Source organism: Amblyomma maculatum, chromosome 4 (assembly GCF_055883805.1).
Source record: "Amblyomma maculatum isolate TAMU_Amacu chromosome 4, ASM5588380v1, whole genome shotgun sequence".
Lineage (NCBI taxonomy): Eukaryota > Metazoa > Arthropoda > Arachnida > Ixodida > Ixodidae > Amblyomma > Amblyomma maculatum.
Genome location: NC_139347.1, coordinates 192745085 through 192766785, shown reverse-complemented (window position 1 = coordinate 192766785; position 21701 = coordinate 192745085). Strand labels below are relative to the sequence as shown.

General features: G+C 49.8%; 1 protein-coding gene across 1 annotated transcript in view; it reads right to left on the bottom strand.

Annotated features, from left to right (window-relative positions):
- LOC146193915 (glycoprotein 3-alpha-L-fucosyltransferase A-like) overlaps positions 1 to 19729 on the bottom strand; it is a 24567-nt gene extending 4838 nt beyond the window's left edge. Inside the window, exons 1-4 of the mRNA XM_084600654.1 lie at positions 19402 to 19729; positions 17449 to 17743; positions 14680 to 14863; positions 9470 to 9624 (exon numbers count right to left, since the gene is read on the bottom strand). Of these exons, the coding sequence (XP_084456780.1) occupies positions 9470 to 9624; positions 14680 to 14863; positions 17449 to 17743; positions 19402 to 19729 (962 nt within the window). The remainder of the gene's footprint in view (positions 1 to 9469; positions 9625 to 14679; positions 14864 to 17448; positions 17744 to 19401) is intronic.
- Positions 19730 to 21701: the final 1972 nt, after the last annotated feature.

Genomic DNA, 21701 nt, shown 5'->3' with positions numbered 1-21701 from the left:
GCGATTCAGAAGACAGGACTCTCGCTATTCACGGATCCGAATGTCACGGACAACAGGGCTAGATGTGACTAAGACGACGGGACGAAGCTGAACCAGCAGGCAAAGTTCCGCGCACAGCACGCGAGACAACTTCGGCGTCCTTTTCTTCCAGGTGCCACCTAAAAACATCTGGGACACCAGGTGGCATTACTCCCCCTCCAAAAAAAACGAAAGCACAGACTGGGCGCGAGCGATGGGCGATGCAAGTCAGTACAGAAAACGAATATAAAACAGAGGCGGTGCCCTACACAACTAAACGAGTGCATAGTACACCGCACATTACTGCGTGGAATACGGTTTCATGCGGACAACGTGCACCACCTCGGAGCGTGGTTGCCGACGCGAGGTCTGCACAGTAGCCGCTGGAAGGACTTCGTATGGCACTTCTGTGACACGGCGCAGAACCTTGTAAGGTCCAAAGTATCGCGACATCAGTTTTTCAGACAAGCCGGGCCGGCGCACCAGTGTCCACACCCAAACTTGCTCTCCTGGTTGGTATGTGACGTGTCGATGACGGAGGTTGTAGCGACGCGTATCCTTTCCCGGCTGTTGCTGAATGTGGATGTGGGCAAGTTGACGTGCTTCCTCGGCGCGCTGAGCAAACTGCTCAGCGTCTGGGATGAGAGGATTATCCGTGCAGCACGGAAGCATGGCATCTAACATCGTCTGAACGTCGCGTCCATAGAGCAGGCGAAATGGCGTAAAACGCGTAGTCTCTTGGATGGCAGTGTTGTAGGCATATGTGACGTACGGGAGAATCTCGTCCCAGGTCTTGTGCTGGGAGTCTATGTACATTGCAATCATGTCGGCGATCGTTTTATTGAGTCTCTCCGTGAGGCCATTCGTCTGTGGGTGATAAGCAGTGGTTTTGCGATGGCTCGTGTGACTCAGCTCAAATACGTCGTGCATAAGTTGTGCCTAAACGCCGTGCCTCGGTCGTTGATTACTTGGGACGGTGCGCCATGGCGCAACACGATCTGCTGCATAAAAAACTGGGCGATCTCAGATGACGTGCCACGCTTCACCGCCTTGGTTTCCGCATACCGTGTGAGATAGTCGGTCGCGACTATAATCCATTTGTTACCGACCGATGTCAGCGGAAATGGGCCCAGAAGGTCGATGCCGATTTGGTCAAACGGTGTTCGGGGAGGCGCAATAGGTTGGAGCAAACCCGCTGGCTTGAGAGGTGGCGCCTTTCGACGTTGGCACTCACGACAGCCTCTGACGTAGCGATGAACGGCGTCAGCGAGTTTAGGCCAATAATAGGCTTGACGAACTCGGGCGAGTGTGCGTGTAAAGCCCAAGTGGCCGGAGGTGGGCTCATCATGGCAGGCAAAAAGGATATCGGCACGGAGGTCGGCTGGCACTACGAGGAGGAATGCTCGGTCAACAGTGCTGGAGTTATGTTTGTATAGAACGCCATTCCGGACACAGAAAGCAGACAGGTTTCGAGCAAATTGCCGAGGGATATCAGCAGCTCGACCCTGCAGGTGGTCAATGACAGGTCGAAGGTCCGGGTCAGCTCGCTGTCGGGTCATTATGTCTGAAGCACTCACCAGTCCAAGAAAACCGCTCTCATTGTCCGTGCTCTCATCGACTAAACCGACGGGTGCGCGCGACAGCGCGTCAGCATCTTCGTGCTTCTGGCCAGATTTATACACAATGGTGTACTCAAATTCTTGGAGGCGAAGACTCCATCGTGCTAGGCGCCCCGATAGGTCGCGGAGGTTAGCCAGCCAGCACAAGGAATGATGATCGGTGACAACTTTAAACTGGCGGCCGTAGAGGTAAGGCCTAAATTTCATGGTTGCCCACACAACCGCAAGGCATTCCTTTTCCGTAGTGCAGTAGTTTGTCTCGGCGCGGGAGAGCGTGCGGCTGGCATACGCTATTACCTTTTCGACGCCAGCTTGGTGTTGAACGAGTACAGCGCCAAGGCCGATATTGCTGGCGTCGGTGTGGACTTCGGTGTCAGCGTCTTCATGAAAGTGCGCAAGAACAGGGCTTGTTTGCAGTCGGCTGCGCAGCTCCGCAAAAGCCTCTTGTTGCTCAGCGCCCCACATGAACTGTGTATCATCGCGCCTGAGGCGAGTCAGGGGGGCGGCAACTTTGGAAAAATCGGCGATGAAGCGGCGATAGTACGTGCAGAAACCCAGGAAGCGTTTCAAACTTCTCTTGTTTGCAGGAACGGGAAATTTGGCGACAGCAGCAGTCTTGTCGGGGTCTGGCCTAACGCCTGCGGCACTCACAAGGTGACCAAGAAACTTCAACTCTTTGTAGCCAAAGTGGCACTTCTCGGGCTTGAGCGTCAAGTCAGCTGACCGGAGGGCATCTAATACTGCGCGCAGGCGTGCGAGGTGTTCTTCAAAGGTTTCAGAGAATACGACAACGTCGTCGAGATAGACTAAGCAGATTTGCCATTTGAGGCCGGCGAGGACGGTGTCCATCATGCGCTGAAAAGTTGCCGGCGCTGAACATAGGCCAAAAGGCAGCACTTTGAACTCGTACAGTCCATCTGGGGTGACAAAAGCTGTTTTTTCGCGGTCCCGCTCATCAACCTCAATCTGCCAGTACCCACTCTGCAAGTCAATGGAGAAGTACTGGGCGCGACGAAGCTTGTCGAGCGAATCGTCGATACGGGGCAGCGGGTAGACGTCTTTTTTAGTGATGGCATTCAGCTTTCAATAATCGACACAGAAGCGAAGGGTCCCATCTTTTTTCTTTACCAGCACGACAGGGGATGACCACGGCTGTTGGATGGTTGTATGACATCATTACAAAGCATCTCCTGAACTTGTGTCTGAATCGCTTCACGTTCCGTCGTTGAGATACGGTACGGCTGCTGGCGGATAGGGCGGGCGTCGTCAGGAGTAATGATGCGGTGCTTCACGAGAAGCGTTTGCCGTACTTTCGATGAGGACGCAAAGCAAGAGCTGAACTCTAGTAGGAGGGCACGTAGCTCACGATTCTGTGTGTCCGAGAGATCCGGACTAATATCAAGACGGTCAAGTGGGGGCTGCACAGTGCTAACAGCCCCAAACGTAAAACATTCAGAAACATCCGCTAAGGAGTCAGCAAACGCGATGGCAGTAGCACGAAAAAGATTCCGGGGTTCGTTGGTGAAGTTAGTCACCAGGAGATCAGACCGGCCGTCGCGGAGGTGGATGAGGCTTCGCGCTGTACAGATGCCGTGGGTGAGCAAAAGTGACTGGTTGCCTTCCGCGACCGCATGCCCGTCACGCAGTTCGTCGCAAGTAACAGTCACAAAAACACTGGCGCGTGGCGGAATCGAAACGCTCTCGGCGGAAATTCGAAGGGCGGCGCGGCGTTGGCGATTCTTGACGTCAGTGTCAGCAGCTTTCTTGGTTGAAAATGTCACTGTGCGCTTTCGGAGATCGATAATAGCTCCATACTCCCGGAGAAAATCAACCCCAAGGATAACGTCACGGGAGCAGTCAGGTATAACGAGGCAGCTTACAATAAACGTGGAGCTGCGAATTTGAACTCGTGCCGTGCACAGGCCACTAGGAGTTACGACATGTCCGCCAGCGGTGCGAATCTGCGTGCCCGACCATGGTGTCATGACTTTTTTTAGAAGCGCTGCTAGCTTCCCGCTTATAATCGAAAAATCCGCGCCAGTGTTCACCAATGCGCTGACCTTATGGCCGTCGAGAAGCACGGGTATGTCCAGCGAGAGTCGATGTTCATGCGTGGGAACTGTCGTCGGTGCCGTAAAATCCAGATCGCTCACAGGTCTCGTTGTCAGGGGGTCTTCGTCACGTCGATTGCAAGGGGCCTCGCCCCCGGAGGTCGCTGTCTTTAGTTTTCCCGGTGGGGACTTGGCGAGCGCCGCTGCGCCGTCCAGGATGGCCCGCGCTGCGGCGATGGTCGGCGTGGGGACATGGATCGTGAATGCCGCTGAGAAGTTGGTGCCATGCGCTGCTGCGCTAAATAGTCTTCAATCTCCCGGGGTCTTTGGCCTATTGGAGGGCGACGCATGTCGATGGGAAATCCGTGAAGTCCAAGGTGTCGATAGGGGCACTGGCGATAGAGATGACCTGGCTCCCCGCAATGGAAGCACAGGCGCTGGCGATTTGGAGCGCGCCACAGGTCCGCCTTCCCCTGGGGTGGTCGTCGGTTGTCGACGAACGGCTCAGTGTTTGCGGAATACAGTGAGCCTTGATCGAGTGGCGGTAATGGCTCCGAAGCAGTGGCAGGGCGTCGCGCCATATCTGCATAAGTTGGACGCAGGTACTCCGTGGGGAAAGGTTGTGGATCAGCGGACGCTACTGAGGGTTTCACTTCGGCGTCCTTTTCTTCCAGGTGCCACCTAAAAACATCTGGGACACCAAGTGGCACGAACGAGGCAACCAGAACGGGCAATAGCATCTGCTGTGACACATCACCGGACCTAACACTAGGACACAGGACGGGCAAAACGACGTGGAAGAACACGGGCGAAAATCTTGGCAGCGATCACTTTATAATTGAAATCCAAATTGATAGGAAACTAGGGGTGCCCATACATAATTCAAAACAGGCCACCGCAATTGACTGGGACAAATTCAGGGATATCAGATCAACAGCAGACTTAGGCGAAATCGGAAACACAATAGACTGGACGTCAACCGTTGTCTCACACGTAAAACAAGCCACCGAAACAATAGAGGGAGGTGACCTCCCATTCTGATTAGACAACAAACTTAGAAATATGTGTAACCGAAAAACAATTCTCGAGAATAAGCTAAAGCGCCAGAAATGGAACAGGAAGCTCGGGAAGAAAATAGCCGAGCACAATAGAGAAATAGAGAGCTACGCATTGAAACTAGAAGAGAAAAGGTGGGATCAAAAATGCGACGAGCTAGAGAAGAATATGAGCCATCCCAACACGTGGCGGATGCTGCGTCACCTCATAGACCCCACCAACACCAAAACCCACGCCAACATTGAGCAAATCAAGGCCAGATACAAATTTGACGGAACCGATGAACAGCTCATCGACCGACTTAAAGACATATATATAGGCCCCGCATTCCCGGCAGTGGATAAAGAATATCAGGGGGCGGGGAATCCGCTACTGGACGAACCCATTCTAGTAGCAGAGGTCAGAGCCGCGCTCCTTGACCTCAAAAGAAACAGCACCTGGGCCAGACAAGATAACCTACGGCATGCTTAGGAACTTAGACGACAACTCTATAGTTCACCTTACAGCATATTTTAACAAAGTTTGGGAATCCGGGGACATCCCTAAACACGGGAATAATGCCAACATAATTTCAATCCATACGAAGGGCAAAATCCCGGGTATAGAAAATCTCAGGCCAATTTCACTGACCTCGTGTCTAGGCAAATTAATGGATAATGTAATTCAGACGCGACTAATTCGATTCGCGGAAGAAAACAGCATCTGGCCCCACGAGATGGTACGTTTCAGACCACACCTTAGCGCTCAAGATACCATGCTAAGGCTCAAACACGATATAATAGACAAACAAAACACCAAAGATACAAGAGCAATATTGGGCATAGACTTAACCAAAGCGTTTGGTAATGTCAGCCACTCGGCAATCCGTGACGGCCTGTCAGATATTAGCGTAGGGAAGAGGACCTTTGATTACGTCAAATCATTTCTCAAAGACAGAACAGCAACTCTGCATATGCAGAGCCTCAGCTCGGAAGAGAATAAATTAGGAAACAGGGGCACCCCACAAGGAGCCATCTTATCCTCCTTCCTATTTAATCTAGTTATGAAAGACCTCCCGCGCAAATTAGAAAGCATCGAAGGCTAAAAACGAGAATCTACGCAGACGACGTCAACGTTTGGCTCAATGAGGGCAGTGATGCATCTATCGAGGAAAGACTCCAGGGGGCAGCCGACATCATAGACCTCCATGCCAAAAATAAGGGGCTGAGCTGCTCCCCGACGAAGTCGGAACTACTAATCATCAGGCCTCGGACGAGGACAGCCAACGCATCTTCTCCCAGAATCTCGATAGAATTGAACGGGAAAGAAATTGGGCAAGTAGATGAGATTCGAATTCTGGGCATGCTCATAAGCAAAACAGGAAACAATCCCACGACTATAGCTAAGCTAGGAGCGCATGCAAACCAAGTGGTAGGCATTAGAAGAATCTCGGCCAGAGGTAGAGGGCTAAAGGAGAAGAACAAGTTGAGGCTTGTCCAGGCCTTTATCTTGAGTCGGATCTGCTACTCAACCCCATTCCTTAACATCAAAAAAGCAGACAAAAACAAGTTAGACGCCATAATACGGAAATGCATGAAACGAGCACTGGGACTCCCAATCTCGACCTCAACCCTGGCACTAGAGGGAATGGGGGGGGGGGGGGGGCATAACACATGGGAAGCGTTAGCAGACGCAACGAGAACGGCGCAACTCGAACTCCTAAGTCTAACTGAGACAGGGCAGCAAATTCTAAGCTGGGTAGGACACAAGGGAACAGAGGCACTAAACACCAGACGTTCCACATTGAGTCCAAAATTAGGAAAGCCCTCACGATCTCACCGATACCCAAGAACATGCACCCACAACACGATCAGGAAAGACGCCAGCACAGAGCCAAACACTTGGTGACAAAACTAAGCAGAATGCCACCCGAGGCGGTTGCCTACACAGACGCCGCTTTTGACGATGACGGGAACTTTGTCTCGGTGGTAGTCGACGGGTCCGGAATAGAGCAAGGCAAGATATATACAAGCGAAGTAGACGCCATGGCAGCGGAGGAAGCGGCGATCGCCCTAGCGTGCGTTAGTACGAACGCGAAGGTGATCATCAGTGACAGCAAATCAGCAATAAGGAATTTCTGCAAAGGCAAAATATCACACTACGCGTTGAACATAATATCGAAAAGCAACATAGACAGAGGGATCACCCTAACCTGGGCCCCCGCTCCCACCAACATACCAGGAAACGAAGCGGCCAACGCCCTTGCCCGAGCGCTCATTATCCGGGGGGGGGGGGGGGGGGGCGGCCTCAACCTAACTTCAAGGTCGAGACGCTCGCGACATACAACGAAGTCATTGAGCACTACAAGTTAGGACGGCGGAAATATCCACCCCCAGATGGGTCTCTCACATCCACAGAGGCAGTCACCTGGCGCCGCCTGCAAGCCAAGAACCACCTGTCTCCCAGATGGAGATACCTCACGCAAACTGGAAATCCGGAGGACCAATTCTGCAGATTCTGTAGCGATATAGGAACCTTGAAACATATCCTCTGGGAGTGCAGCCACTACCCGGGCTACAATTTATTCAAGGACGAAGACGCATGGGAGGCCGCGCTTCATAGCGAAGAGCCGGCGACACAGGCCAACATTGTCCGTCTGGCAACCGAAGCGGCGAACCGGTTTGTCTACTAGCCCCTGCCTCTTGGGGTGACATCGGGCTCCTTGGACGCCTGCGAGCGGTGCCGGAGCTCCGGTGTCGCCTCTTCCGGACAATAAAAGTTTTCACCACCACCACCATGAGGATAACGTTAAAGAGCAGCGGAGAGAGAACAGCTCCTTGAGGCATTCCTTGGGTTCCGATATCGATGGGTCCGAAATTTTCATTGCCCAATCTGATACAAGATTTCTGATTTTCTAAGAAGTTTTTTGTGTAGCTAAATGTTTTCTCGCCGCAATTGGTGGCGTTTAAATTTTTCAGAATTCTACCGTGCATAACGTTGTCAAAGGCCCCCTTCAGATCCAGGGCTAAAATAGCCCTTTCTCCTGAACTCCCGAAATGGGGATCAATGACTTCCCTATTGATTTGGAGCAGTACATCCTGCGCTGATAAATGTGGTCGGGAGCCGAACATACAGGGCGGCAGCAGCTCGTGCTGTTCCAAATAATCGGACAGCCCTTGCCTCGCTACCGTCTCCATGAGTTTACCGGCGCAGGACATGAGAGGGAATGGTCTTAAATTGTCTGTGGTGATCTTTTTGCCGGGCTTGGGGATGAACGTTACTATGGATGTTTTCCATTCATTCGGTAGCACTCCCGAGTCCTAGCAATCATTAATGTAGGTCGTAAAATCTTGTAGAGTTTGATCATTGAGGTTGGCCAGAAGACCGACCGTTATCTCGTTGTCTCCCGGTGTCGTTCCTCGCCTCATACTCATTAATGCGGTTTTAATTTCCGCGACGGTGAATTCTGCATCTAATTTTGGGTTTTTATCTCCAGTGTATGTTCTAAATTCCTCATCTTCGTCTACGGTCGTACATAAGTATCTTTCTTTTAGTTTGTCGGCGAGCTGTTCGTCTGTGCCTTTGAAGTCACTAAGTGCCTTTTTCAAGCTCCTGCTCTGTTCGCCTTTTGATTTATTAGGTTCAATCAGGCACCCGAGAAAGCTCCATGTACTTTTCTTGTTGATGGTGCCTCGGAGGGAATCGCATCTGGATATCCAGTTGGTTTTTGCTAGAGACCACGTTTATGTTTCCGCCTCTTTGGTTATCTGGGCAATTCTAATTTTAAGCTTACGGTTGTGTTTCTGCTTTTTCGATCTCTTAGTAAGAGGTCTCCTGGCTTCCCACAAGTGTAGGAGGTGGTTGTCCACTGCCTTCTTCAGTGTCTTCAGTGGTCTGGAGTTTGCGCGTGAAACTGTTCTTGGTTTGAATTAGCGATTTCGCCCAATCCTCATATTTTGATGCGTCGGCACCGAGTGCCGGGGTTGCCACTGCCCTGAACTTTGTCCAACCAATGACGCAAGCTGCTCCCCTCTTTTTGCGAATTTTGTTTGAATCTAATTCGATTTTTAGGATGGAGTGATCGCTCCCGAGAATTTCTGCTGTATTGTGCCATTCTAGTTTTTAGCGTTCCGGACTAGCGAGAGATCCGGGCACGTGTCTCGGGAGACGCTATTTCATATTCTAGTAGGGTACAGCGGGTCCGTGAGGGTGGTTAGTGCCGCGTCGGCTACGGCCGCGGCTAATTTTCTGCCTTTTGCGTCCTCCTTGTGGTATCCCCATGGGTAGCTGTGTGCGTTAAGTTCCCAACCACCACTAAAGGTGAGCCGCTGGCTATACGCATCGCCTTGAGGAAGATTTCATCAGAAGTGGCTTGGCGTTGTTGCGGCCTACTATAAATGTTTAGAGTAAACGCACTTTTGCTGGACCGTCTGGTGTTAAAAGAAGAAATTGATCGTACATTTATTCAACTCCTGCGCTGAGAATGCAGCGGCTCAGTCTTTATACGCATCATTTGTCCCAAATGTTGCGTTGTTTAGTTTGCATTTTTTTTTTCAGCTTACAATTTTCTCACCGCGGTGATTACTCCAGAAATAGAAACGCCGCTCAAAGAAAAAGTAAATTACTGTTCGACTTTTCCCTCTTCATTCGCATGAAGAATGAGCAGCGACATCTGGTGCCAATGTGAGATGTCGTCGAGTGACAGCGAAAAATCCTCATCTGTCAGAATACAAAGCGTGCCTGTACCGCAGGGTGTTGAAGAATTTCTCGGTGATGTAGTCTCTGCAGTTGGCATTCTCGAAGGCAAGGTAGAAGAAGTAGTCCCTTTCCAGCATTCGGTTGCAGTCCCGACTCCGTGAGCGCGGACAACTCAGGGGACCGCACGCACCGTATATATCAACCTGGGGAGAAAAAAACATATACTGCGAAAAAATAAAAATTCAATACAACTGAGCACAAAAAAAAGCTTTAAATCGTTCAGCGAACTGCCCACACAGTCACTCTCTGGAGACGCGCTGCCGGAGCGTTTTTATGCTGTGGCAGTTCGCAAATTTGTCTACTAGTTACACCCAATAGAGGATAATTAAGACGCGTGATATTTTTTTTTTTACTAAATCATTAATCAATTCCTGCGGGGTTCATCTTGAAACTGGAAACAATCAATCTGCCCATCGCGTGCAGAAAACGCGCCCAACAGCGGCCAGGTTCGGGTCCTGACAACCAGCCTGTCTCCATTTTACCTTGCGTCGCTTCAAGTCATAGAATGAATTTGGGCATTAGAAACAATGAACGATCGTCTGCATTCCAACACGTCCTCAAGTTGCCAAGTTGGCAGGTCATTTCAAGCCTGTTTCTGAAAATGTGGGCTAACTGCTCTTGCTTGACGCACTATCAGACACTATACCACTGGTGACTCTGGTGCACGAATGGCACAACTCTAAAACCTTATGAGGTTGAGGTTGTTGCGACTTACTGATGTGATTAGCTTTGCAGATTCTGCGGGGAATTACGTCTACATTTGGTGTAGTTTGGCGCTGACAAGCTTACCTTGAGTGCACATGTGTTCCTTGCCTACGAAAAGAGTTCGCTTCGATGAGTAAAGGCAGCTCGTGTCCCCGGCACACGGCCAGCGTGCCGTTCCATAACAACATCATTCAGAACGCCGCCCATACAAAGCACGCAGAATTACGGTCGTGCGAAAAAAGCCGATAATAAATTCGTGGTTAAGAAAATTATTCCTACACGCTGCATGACATATTATGGCGACGTTTTACGATGGTGAATTCCTTTGCAAGGAGTAGGTGTCCTTATCGTGGGGCGGATTATTTGGTATGTTTCTGCTAAACGCGGCAGTTCTGTTCGCGATGATACCGGTATCACGTGCGATTCTGTGCATTGTTCGATGTAATTCTGGACTGCATCGAGTGAAGATGTGTGCCCATTGTCCGGCACGTTCTGGATCATGTTTACACAGAGAGCCATTCGAGCCCCAGCAACCACTCTGATAGTGCGCGTCACTATCGACGTTCCTGGATCAGTTCCTTCGAAGTTACGGGTTTTTACGGGCTAGTTTGTGGACGGTCTCTGAAATGCATGTGACCTTATTATACGAAAAGAGATAATCTATCCTGTCGTTCTCTTCCTTCGTCTATTCAGGGTACAGATTTTTCCGAGGGCTTAACGATGGGAAGGGCTAATGAGAAACGATGCACGGGGAAGGCATTCTTGGTTGTCCAATGAGCAATTCGGTTTTCAGTGCGCCTGTGTGCCTGTTTGCAGGCCTCCTCTCTCTGTCTCTCTTCCTCTGTCCTCCTCGTACGTGACATATGGTGGAAGTGCGATACATGTAACGGACTACATCCACAAGCTGCTGCCAGACACTGTGAAAGACCTGAGCAATGCCAAATGAGTCCGACGAGAGAGCCGCAAGTTAAAAGCGCTTGCATCGGAATACGCTCCTTGATTAGAAATGATAAAGCCGACCTCTATGGGAGCGAGAAACCAAGAACGTTCTTCAAGACAAGTAAACATTTCACAAGACGTCAGGGATAAAAATGAGCGGACACTTAAGCTCTGCCGTCAAAGGTATGATGTGATAGCGTTTCAGACCGATACTTAGCATACACTGATACTGAACATCAGTAAACACTGCCTTTCCATCCTGAGCAGTTTGACACAACTGAATGCATTTTTCAATTCTTTAAAAAATTTAGTTTCATTAACTTTAATTCATTGATTAATCAAATAATTGCAATTATTTCTAACTCGTCATCACCTATCACACATGAATCAATAATCAAATACTAGAACCACAAATTACCATGATATAACTTTTCGTACGGAGACCCCGATTACTTCAGACACGAGGTGCCGACTATGCCGCCGCCGTCGCCGCTGCTGCCGCATAGGTCAGACGGCTGATTACTTTCTTCTTTTGTTTTATTTGGGTTTCAAGTAGGGTCTAACGTCCCAAAGCGACTCAGGCTATGAGAGACGCCGTGTTTTTCTTTGGTTCCGCCACGGCAGCTATGACGTCAGTCAGCCGCCACCGAAAAAGAAGTAATCGCGTGCTCGTACCTGCCTAGTCACGTGACAATCATGACGTAACTGAGTCGCAGCTACGCTGGTGTCTAGGCTCCCGCTTTGTCTAGATAGCCTCCGCTGCCTCTTAGCCGGTGCCAACGGATCGCAACATCCCCCGAAAATTTAACGGCAGCAGTAATCATGGATGATTCAGTCGAGGTGCCTCGTGAACTGTCGACGTCTCAGAGGTTGCGAAGACGACAGGCCGACTCCGATCATTCAGTGGACGTAGTTCGTCAAGAGCCTGCCGCACAGAGAGACGGGTCGAGCGAAACGTGCCGCTGTTTTCGCTTTGGTGATTTAAGTTTAGAAGGGTTAAACCTTTGCCTAATGTTCAGAATAGGGAGACCCAGTTGGTTAGGGGGATAGAGTAATAGCGGGGTGACAATGCGCACGCGCGGATTGCTGCGATGAGTAAGCGAAGGGTGTGGCAGTTACTCCAAGCGTGTGCACTCACGCTCCACTATTAAAATATTGTCACGTACAAGGTGATTGAGGATATCAAGAATACGCACTAACAAGCACTACATAAAGACGTGCTTGTTATGCGTTTGTGGTCACAAAAAGGAAAAGGTATACAATAAACTTCGAGCAGCGCAGATGCCTTGAGCAAGCAGGAGTGAATGGTTCGCTTCCGCTACAGCATCGCCGGCACGGAAATCGTCACAGGTAACTTCCACAAGAACACTGCTTCGCGGCGGCAGCGAGACGCTCTCGGCGGAAACGCGAAGTGCGGCATTGCAAGGACTGCTACTATCTCGTTCGGCAGATTGTCCCATCGAAAATGTGACGCGTCTATTTCGCAGGTCGATAACTGCTCCGTATTCTCGCAGAAAGTCAATGCCGAGGATAAGGTCACGGGAACAGTCACTCAAAACGACGCAACTAACGACGAACGTATATCTGTCAATCTGAATACGAGCCGTGCACATTCCCTTTGGGGTAACTATATGACCGCCGGCGGTTCGAAGGTACACACCTGGCCAAGCAGTGAGCACCTTCCTCAAAACAGTCGCCATGCGACCACTCATAATCGAATAATCCGCACCGGTGTCCACTAATGCATTGACTGGAGTACGACCGTCTAAAATAACAGGAATGTCCAGAGAAACGCTTTTGGCTTCCCTAGGGGACGGTACCAGCAGCTCGCGGTCGGATCGAAGCGGCGACGACGGGAGGTCTTCAACGCAGCGACTACCAGCGGCCTCGCCCCCGAAGGTCGCTGTTTTCAGTTTTCCCGACCAGGGCTAGACGAGCGGCCTTGTCGCTCTCGCGAGGAACCTTGGGTGGACGTCAATGAGCGCCTTGGTGAAGGGGAGCGGGACTGACGCTGCGAACGAGATGAACGCTGTTCCGCCAGATACTCTTCAATAACTCGGGGTCGTTGACCAAACCGGGGAGGAAGCGCGTCGATGCGGAAGCCGTGAAGACCGAGGCGTCGATAAGGACAATCCCGGTAAAGATGGCCTGGTTCACCGCAGTGGAAGCAGAGTGCACGGCGGTCAGGCGTGCGCCAAATGTCGGCTTTGCGTCGGGGCAGGGGACGTTCGTCGAAGTACTGCACTGGTTGCACTGAGGGCAGCAAAACTGTAGGCGGCGCGGGAATGGGTGGTGGTGAAGGGGGAGCCTGACTCTGCAGAACTTCAGCATATGTGGGACGGTTTTCGGTCCCCGACAGCAATGGTGGGCTCGTAACTATAGGCGAAAGAGGGCTCTTGAGCGCCTGTCGTACCTCCTCTTGCACTATAGCAGAAATGGAAGCTGGCGATTGCTGCATGGGGTTCCAGAACTTTCTCAGTTCTTCGCGCACGACACTGCGAATCAGTTCACGCAAAGCATCAGGATGCCGCTCGGAAGATGCAAATGACTCCGCAGTTGTGCCAGTATGGAGGGGTCGGTTATAAGCCGCGGCACGTTGTTGGAGCACCCTTTCCATTGTGGTGGCCTCCGCAAGGAATCCATTTACAGTCGACGGTGGGTTGCGCACAAGGCCTGCGAACAGTTGCTCTTTCAAACCCTGCATCAAGTGCCTGACCTTTTTGTCCTCGGACATGGCGGGATCCGCTCGCCTGAAAAGGCGCATCATGTCCTCGACGTACGCTTGGACACTTTCATTGGGCATCTGGATGCGGGAGTGAATGGCACGTTCTGCATGCTCGCGACGATCCGCGCTAGTGTAGGCCTCGAGCAGTTGACGACGGAATTCCCGCCGCGATGTTAACATTTGCTCTCGGTTCTCGAACCAGATCCGGGCGCCATCCTCAAGGCTGAAGTAGACGTTCCTTAGTTTGGCAGCATCGTCCCACTGGTTGAATGCAGCGACACGCTCAAACTGAAGGAACCAGTCCTCCACATCCTCAAAGAGGTCACCGTGAAAAGACTTCGGTACCCGAGGGGCCTGCAAGGTGTAGTTACAGGCCGGTGCGACGCCCGTTACCTGCTGAGCAGGAGCACTAGATGTCATGGCGGCGGGTGATGGCTGAAACTCCGGAGGCAGTCCCTGGAGCCGTCGACTGCAGCGATGCACGGGGGTGTCCAATGGCACAGGGCTGGCGCGACGTCTTTCAGATGGAGACTCTTGCATAGGTGATCTTACCCCGCACCTCCACCAGAATGTCACGTACAAGGTGATTGAGGATATCAAGAATAGCTCCGATACAACAGCGGTGAGCAGCACAGACGCAAAACCCACAAGCGACACTTCGTCGTCCTTCGCTCAGTCATGCGCCACCTGGCAACGCTAGGTGGCAATATTACTCTAACCGACAGAGTCTCCTATTCTGTCTACCTAATATATGTCTGAGAGGTTAGTTGACACTGACACTGTGACTTACGAGAGAAGAAAGCAAAGCCGAGCGTACGCCAAAGCGTACCTGTATGTGCTCCTGCATCTTGTGCGCATATTCTAGGCGCTTGTTGCTGGTAGCACAGTTGGAGACGAACCACGCCACCATCTTTGTCTTGTTTTCGGCATAGTTGTAGCCATCCTTGATGCTCTTCACGAGGGGATCGTAGAGAACAAACTTTGCGTACGGAGTCACAATGTCCGAGTCCATACTGCGAGTGACGTGGAGAGAAGACTTTACTCGAGTCTCTGTTATAGGATTTAATCGATAGTAAAGACGTTAGAGAAAGATATGGCCATTGCAATGATCAAAACTATTCTTAAAATTTTTCAATGTTTCTCTTGGTTCAAGGTCTTTTAACATTGGTGACAGCCGATAAGCTGAGGCACGAATTAATTCGGTAAAGTAAATAGAGATAAATTTTATGAGGACAGCACATTAATATATATCGCGCACTGAACATGCGCACAAACGCTCCAGTCAGATTAAAATAAACCACGCACCGAAAACAAGCGTACCTAATACATAAACACACCTTTTCCCGGCAAACGCTGTTTCGAGGTCTGCGTCCCTGATGTATTCTCTGGTCTATGCAAGAGAATGTGGAACGGCGATTAAGCTGAGTTAGCGTAGAAAAAAAAAATCGAGGCCTTAGGAAGTACGCGTAAAAAGGAGAAACCTCTGTCGCGCAGCGAAACCCAATTCGAAAACGCGCGCTGCACAAGGTCACGTTGTATATTGAGGTGATCATGGCGTGTATAGTTGGTGAAACATAGGTCGGTTCGAACCCCTATCGCTTAACTAGACTAGTGAATGCATGCCAGTAAGTAGCGAAGTGGTTTGACATCACCCGAAACGTTGCTCGAAGAACGTTGGTTGAGTCGCAGTTTAGGTATACGAAAGTGGACACATGTGGCGCCACATGGAGGACCGTTAAGGATGCCTCAAGAGAAAATGGGGCTTCAGAAGAGATAGCAGCACGACTCCTGGCACAGGAGTACACACACTCGCCGCTTCGGTAGCTCGACAACACTTGGTATCACAGCATCACTCCTTTATTTTCAGTTAGATATTTGCCTGCTATACATATGCGGTGCAGGCAGAGACTTTTTCTTCTCATTAATTTAAAATGGTCTCATAGTAATTATCAGTTGCTATGACAACTGTGACGCCAGCTGGTGTCGAGCTACCAACAACTGTGACGTGATTGACGGACTCTGAGCCACGAAGTTCGTTCTGTGGGAATCGAGCCCTAGACGCCTGGGGTTCAAATGCCAGACTTTAATTTAGGGCTCGAACCATACTGTGGTACTCGAACCTTCTATCCTCCCCCTTCCCCCTCTCTCTCTGTTTCGCTCTGTAAAACCATTCACACTAATGTGTAGCACTAACGTCAGACAACTTCCGGTACCACTTCAAGCGGACAACGTATACCTGACAGGTTCTGAGCGCAATAATTAGTGCCATGAGTCATGTAAGGTTTTTGCTTTAATAAACCAGAACATTGGGCTTCGTATGGCAGTAACATAACGCCAGACTCTTCAGACAGACAGCACATGACTACTTTATAGCTGTTTTGTTCCACGCTGAAAGGTAGGGGTAATCCTCAGGAACAAAATTTCAGTAGACTGAAGCACAAGACGATCATTACTACTGGCGGACATTGCACTCCAGTGAATGCTTTCAGACAGCCAACCAATCGGGGTTAGGCATCATTTCAGATAAAAAAAATTACGGGGAAGATTTCAGCTATGCCTTTGAGGGTATGACGCGATAGCGTAGGCTACCAGCCTACATACAAAGCCCCACTTTAACTAAGCGGTATGAACGGGCCTGAGTGGCCTAGAGGAAACTGGGCCACAGCCACCCGGGGAATGTTCCAGTGACTCTGAGTCACGGCTGCAGCCGAGCCGTGGTAAGTGAAGCCGAAGGTCACAGCGCTTGAGCCACAGAGTGACGCTCAATACAGGCGTCGCTTTGTGTAAAATTTGCTCAGCCACATCGGCGAAGATAATTGGCATTTTTAAGCCAAAAACCTTTATAGGCTCATGAATGTGGACAACATTACACATTCACGGAGCATGTCACATTGTGAATGTCGAGAAATGGATTGATGAGTCAAAGAATGCTTGTATGAGGTAGAGAGTGAACAAATGTTTCTGTGCAAAATTTAGTTGATGTGGAGTAGTATAGTTATATAATAAGAGCCAAAAAAAGTACATTAGATGTCAAAACAGCCAGGAACGTCGACATTGTGCAAAGAACGTGGTAATTAAGTAGAATCAGTAAAACAAGAGCGAAAAGAGAAATCAAAAGCATATGAATGAAAAAAAAGAACGCAAATGAGTGAAACGAGTCGCAGAAAACGGCTTACCACACTTAAGAGGGATCTAAGTGCCTCCAATGAATTTTTAAAATTCTAAGACCTTAAAACAAAGTAGTCGTAGAAACTCGCAATGCATAGTTGTATTTAGATTGGCTTACTGTACACGGTTGAATTTTCATTACGAGGAATGAATACGGATTTACTTTGAATACGTGGGAACGCTTGTGTAGTCGTACATGAACGTTTCGTTTTCGGCGCAAGCAAAGCTTTTGGTTTTGTGCTTCTCCTTGCGATCACCTATCGCTTGTGATTGGAGGCATTTTTTCAAGCGCACCATAGACCGCGCTTGTTGCCACCACGGTGGAAGACGTTGCCCGGTGCCTCTGATACAGATTAAAACAGTCCTAAAGGCACGTGCTTCGACATCTGGGAATGGAAATATACGCGTGATTGAGTCCATATGTGCGTACCGGTAGCTGGCAATCCAATCGATGCCTTTTCCTTCGTCCACGATGATGCCGGTGTGCTCTGGGTTTTCAAGGAGGTGCAGGACCCAAACCTGATTCCCCTTGAGGTCTAAAGAAGGGCCGCTGTAGCCCTCTCCGAAGACGATGGCGTCCACAGCGACACCGTCTTCGTTGACGTCCTTGTAGGTCCTGTACACTCGGCAGCTATCCACGGGGCACCGGTCGCGAAGGAACTGCGACTGCCCGTCTTCGATGTTGCTCCAGCTTCCCTCCAGTAAGATGGTTTTCAGTACTGTCTCTGTAACCACGAGCAGTGAATATGCTACTGTGGTCAAAAGCTCTCAGGGAAGACGGCCTGCTACCGAGCCGTGCAGTTTTGAGATCATGGCGCCTGTGAAGCTACCAAGAGTGGCAGAGCTAGCTAAAGCGAATGCGAAGAGTACCACTACAGAATAGTCACGAGAAGGCATTCGAAGAGAAAATGAACAGCAAAGATTCTACTTCGAACATAGTATGCGGCCCAAGTAAGAAGACAGTTCACAGTGGCCATTGAATGTTCCCGCCATGCTGGAATCTGAACACATAGAGCTCAATTCGAACCTGAAAGAGAGCCGAGGCTTACATGAAGTCAGTTCTTAACAGTATCACCGATGCTGGAGTTGTACTCGAAACCGAATGACGTCTCGGTGATTCGCTTTTCAACTCGTAAGCCCTGAGTCGGCGTAAAGATATGCGCACGAATGTGTCCTGGTCGCGGTCAAAGCTGGTAAGCGGCGATGGATGCATGTACGAGCGACACGTACCGACATCATTACACGGTTCAAGCGCTCATACTGACAAGCCGACACTGCTCCCCTTTCTTCATACAAGTTTAAACGTTGACATTTAGCTGACTTTCTCGGTTAAAATTCATCATTCAGCGCTCATAAATGGCAAATGCGTGTTGGTTGCTGACACTTGAAGGCGCGAAATTGCAGTTATACGATAAGTGCATTATGATACTGAAGCCCCACACACACAAAAAACAAAAAACAAAAACAAAAACAAATTAAACGAAAATGTCAAAGAGGGAAAACCGTACTCATGGCCTCGCTGGGAAGGACGTGAAGCGTCTAAAAAGCAACTTTGTGTATTACTGGAAAGAAACCGTGTGAGTTTGCATGAGTTATACTTCTAGAGAAACGATCGCGAGGACGAACGCGACTATGTGCGGATAGGCTTTCAGAGCAGCGTACACCTACCGTTGGGAACATCACGTGATTGGCAATGAAGCTGTCTGCGTCTGTCTCTGAAAGCCATTTCTTCTGCTGCTGCTGCTGCTGCAAAAAAAGAAAAGAAATCATTTTAATTCAGAGTTATTTAGTTTACCACTAGACCTCATTTATTCATCACTCCGAGTAAAGGGAGAATAAGTGCACGGACTTGGAACTTCTTATCAATTTGTGTCTATATAAGGCGTTGTTTTATTTTTGTTTTGAAGATTATTCATTTTACCGAACAACGACAAACTGTTATTTAATTAATGCATGAATCCTTCACATAACTGACTCTGGGAACCAAGCGATGACTTCTGATATTGAAGAAATGAATATAGCAGGCTGTATTCATCTCTTATGCATTCATCACTGTATTCATCATTTCAAGGCATGGATCTGTTTTGGTACAAAAGTACCCAAACGGATCAATGCCTTGAAGTGTGAAAAATAACGTAAAAAAAGAATGACGTTAAGTCCAAAAATAGAAAAAGAACGAAATAAGCAGGATTTTGTAAAGAGAAATATTGCGGTGTAGACTGGCCGATGAATCTGGGTGGACAACTTCCCTATTTCGAATGCCAGGTTTTTCACAGGCGGCAAACCTTTGCCATTCGAGAGCAAAATTGTCCTGAAGCCTATGCAGCGAAGCGGGAGGGAGGGATAAAATAAAGATAGAAAGGAGAATAACGAAGCGGTATACCGTGCCAAAGCTCGATAGTCTTGCGATGTCGTCTTCCGTGTCCGGGTGGCAGGTACATGAGCTGCGCCACGATGCGGTCGTCGTGCGGCGCCTTCGGGTCGGGCCACACGTCGGCCACCCGCGACAGCTTACTCAAAGGGCGCGGCCACTCGCTGCCGTTGGCGAAGAACCACGGGAGCCTCGCCGGATGAGGGAGGCCCGTGACTTCGTCGTTCCGCAGGTCGGACACTTCACTTTTACTATTCAGAATGCAAGAAAACGCCGCAGTATTTTGTACAGTGCGCACCTTTTGCTGGTCAACAATTTGCGTTATTGCGATCGTCGTCATCGTTGTAGTTACGCCAACGTCTCATGAATTTATTAAGGCGGAAGCTTTACTTTGCTATGTTCGCAAAAAACGTGTTCGCAAAACGGGGAAGCAAAAAATGGAAGTAAAATATGGAAGCAAAATGTAACGACGTCACATTGAGATGAGACTGGTGGTCATGAATTTGTATGTAATGACAAGTGGTATATAAATGCCATGCCTAGTCATGTCATGTGGGTTATAGTGAGTCATAGTCACTTGTCATGAGTCAGTCAGATCGGAGATCCAATGTACATAACTGTGATCCACGACTTGTGTAAGTCAAAGTCATAATCATGACTAGTGTCTAGTCATGACGCAAAAGTGCTGAGTCATGATACTCTAGAAGGTACTGAAGAGCAGCCAACGCACATGCTTTTGAATTTCTTCAATACAGATCTCTGCAGTGCGGTTGAAGTCTTTACGACAGATTCCAGGTCCTGGCTAGGAATGGGTCGCTCCAGAGCGAGCTGGATCTTCGGAGCCGCTCCTTTCAAAGAGCGGGTGAGCCATTTTACTCTGCAAAATCGGAGCCGGAGCCGTCGGATCCTTCGGAGACTGCCGAGCTGACAAATGACAACTGGCACCGCTTCTGCGACCATCTCCAAGGCACTCTCGGCATGCCTCGTACGTGGTCGCTGCTCCGCGCTTTACTTGACCCCAAACAATCCAAATCCGAGACGAGCAAGGCGATACGCACGCTACTGCTCAAGGAACAGTGTGACGACGACGCTGTCCTCGTTCAACTAGAACAGCGCTACATCAGCTCTGGCCCACACCCCCAGTACAAGGACTACCCCTACGAGAACGAGAACAGTCCACCCGACGCTGACATAACAGAGGCCGAAGTCCAAGCAGCTCTACAAAATGTCACGAAGAATACGACGCCGGATACGGATGGCATCCAATACAAGGTACTTAGAAACCTGGACGACCAATCAATCTCCCAGCTGACGTCATTCTACAATAAAGCATGGACGACGGGAGCCCTCCCTCAAGAGTGGAAGCGCGCCGAAATTACGCTCATTCCCAAACCTGGCAAACAACTCTCACTCACAACTCTTCGGCCAATCTCGCTCACCTGGTGTATCGGGAAACTATTCGAACACAACGTCCTAGCCCGGCTCCACCTCCACCTAGAAGCACGAACATTCTTCCCGGACACGCTGTTTGGTTTCCAACCAAATTTATCCACACAAGATTCCATGCTGCAACTGAAGGAGGAAGTAATGGACCATCCTAGCAAGCTGAAAACGAAGGCGATACTTGCGCATGACTTAAAAGGCTCTTTCGATAACGTTGCACATGACCTCATTCTTGACAACCTGGCATTGTCCCATTGTGGGAACAGGATGTACAACTACATCAGAGCATTTCTGACGGACCGCACGGCCACCATAGGACTAGGCGAACTACGTTCCGACAATATCGCTCTTTGCAGGCTGAGGGACGCCACAGGGCTCGGTCCTCTCTCCGACTCTATTCAATGTGGCGATGGCAAAACTGCCACCTCTGTTAGACATCCACCGAGTTCGTCATGCTCTTTACGTGGATGACGTCACAATCTGGGTCACGGGGAGCTCTGACGTCGATGTGCAAGACGCGCTTCAGGAAGCCATCGATGTGGTCCAGATGTACGCTGCCGCTGGCGGGCTAACCTGCGCAGCGGAGAAGTCCGAACTCTTGATTATAAGCAAGAACAGCCATGGAAGGAGAAAACAATCTCCAGAGATCGATCGTTTCCTGAAAGGTGCGCCAATACCACAAGTGCAGAGGTTTCAGGTGCTAGGGCTACACCTCCAATCTAATGGTAGAGCCACACACACGTACATCTTCTCCGTAAACAAATGTCTCAAATCATCCACATGATAAGACGGGAAACCGACGAAACGATCTTAAAGAGAGGGACACGCTGCGCATAGTACAGGAGCTCATCATCAGTCGCCTCACGTAC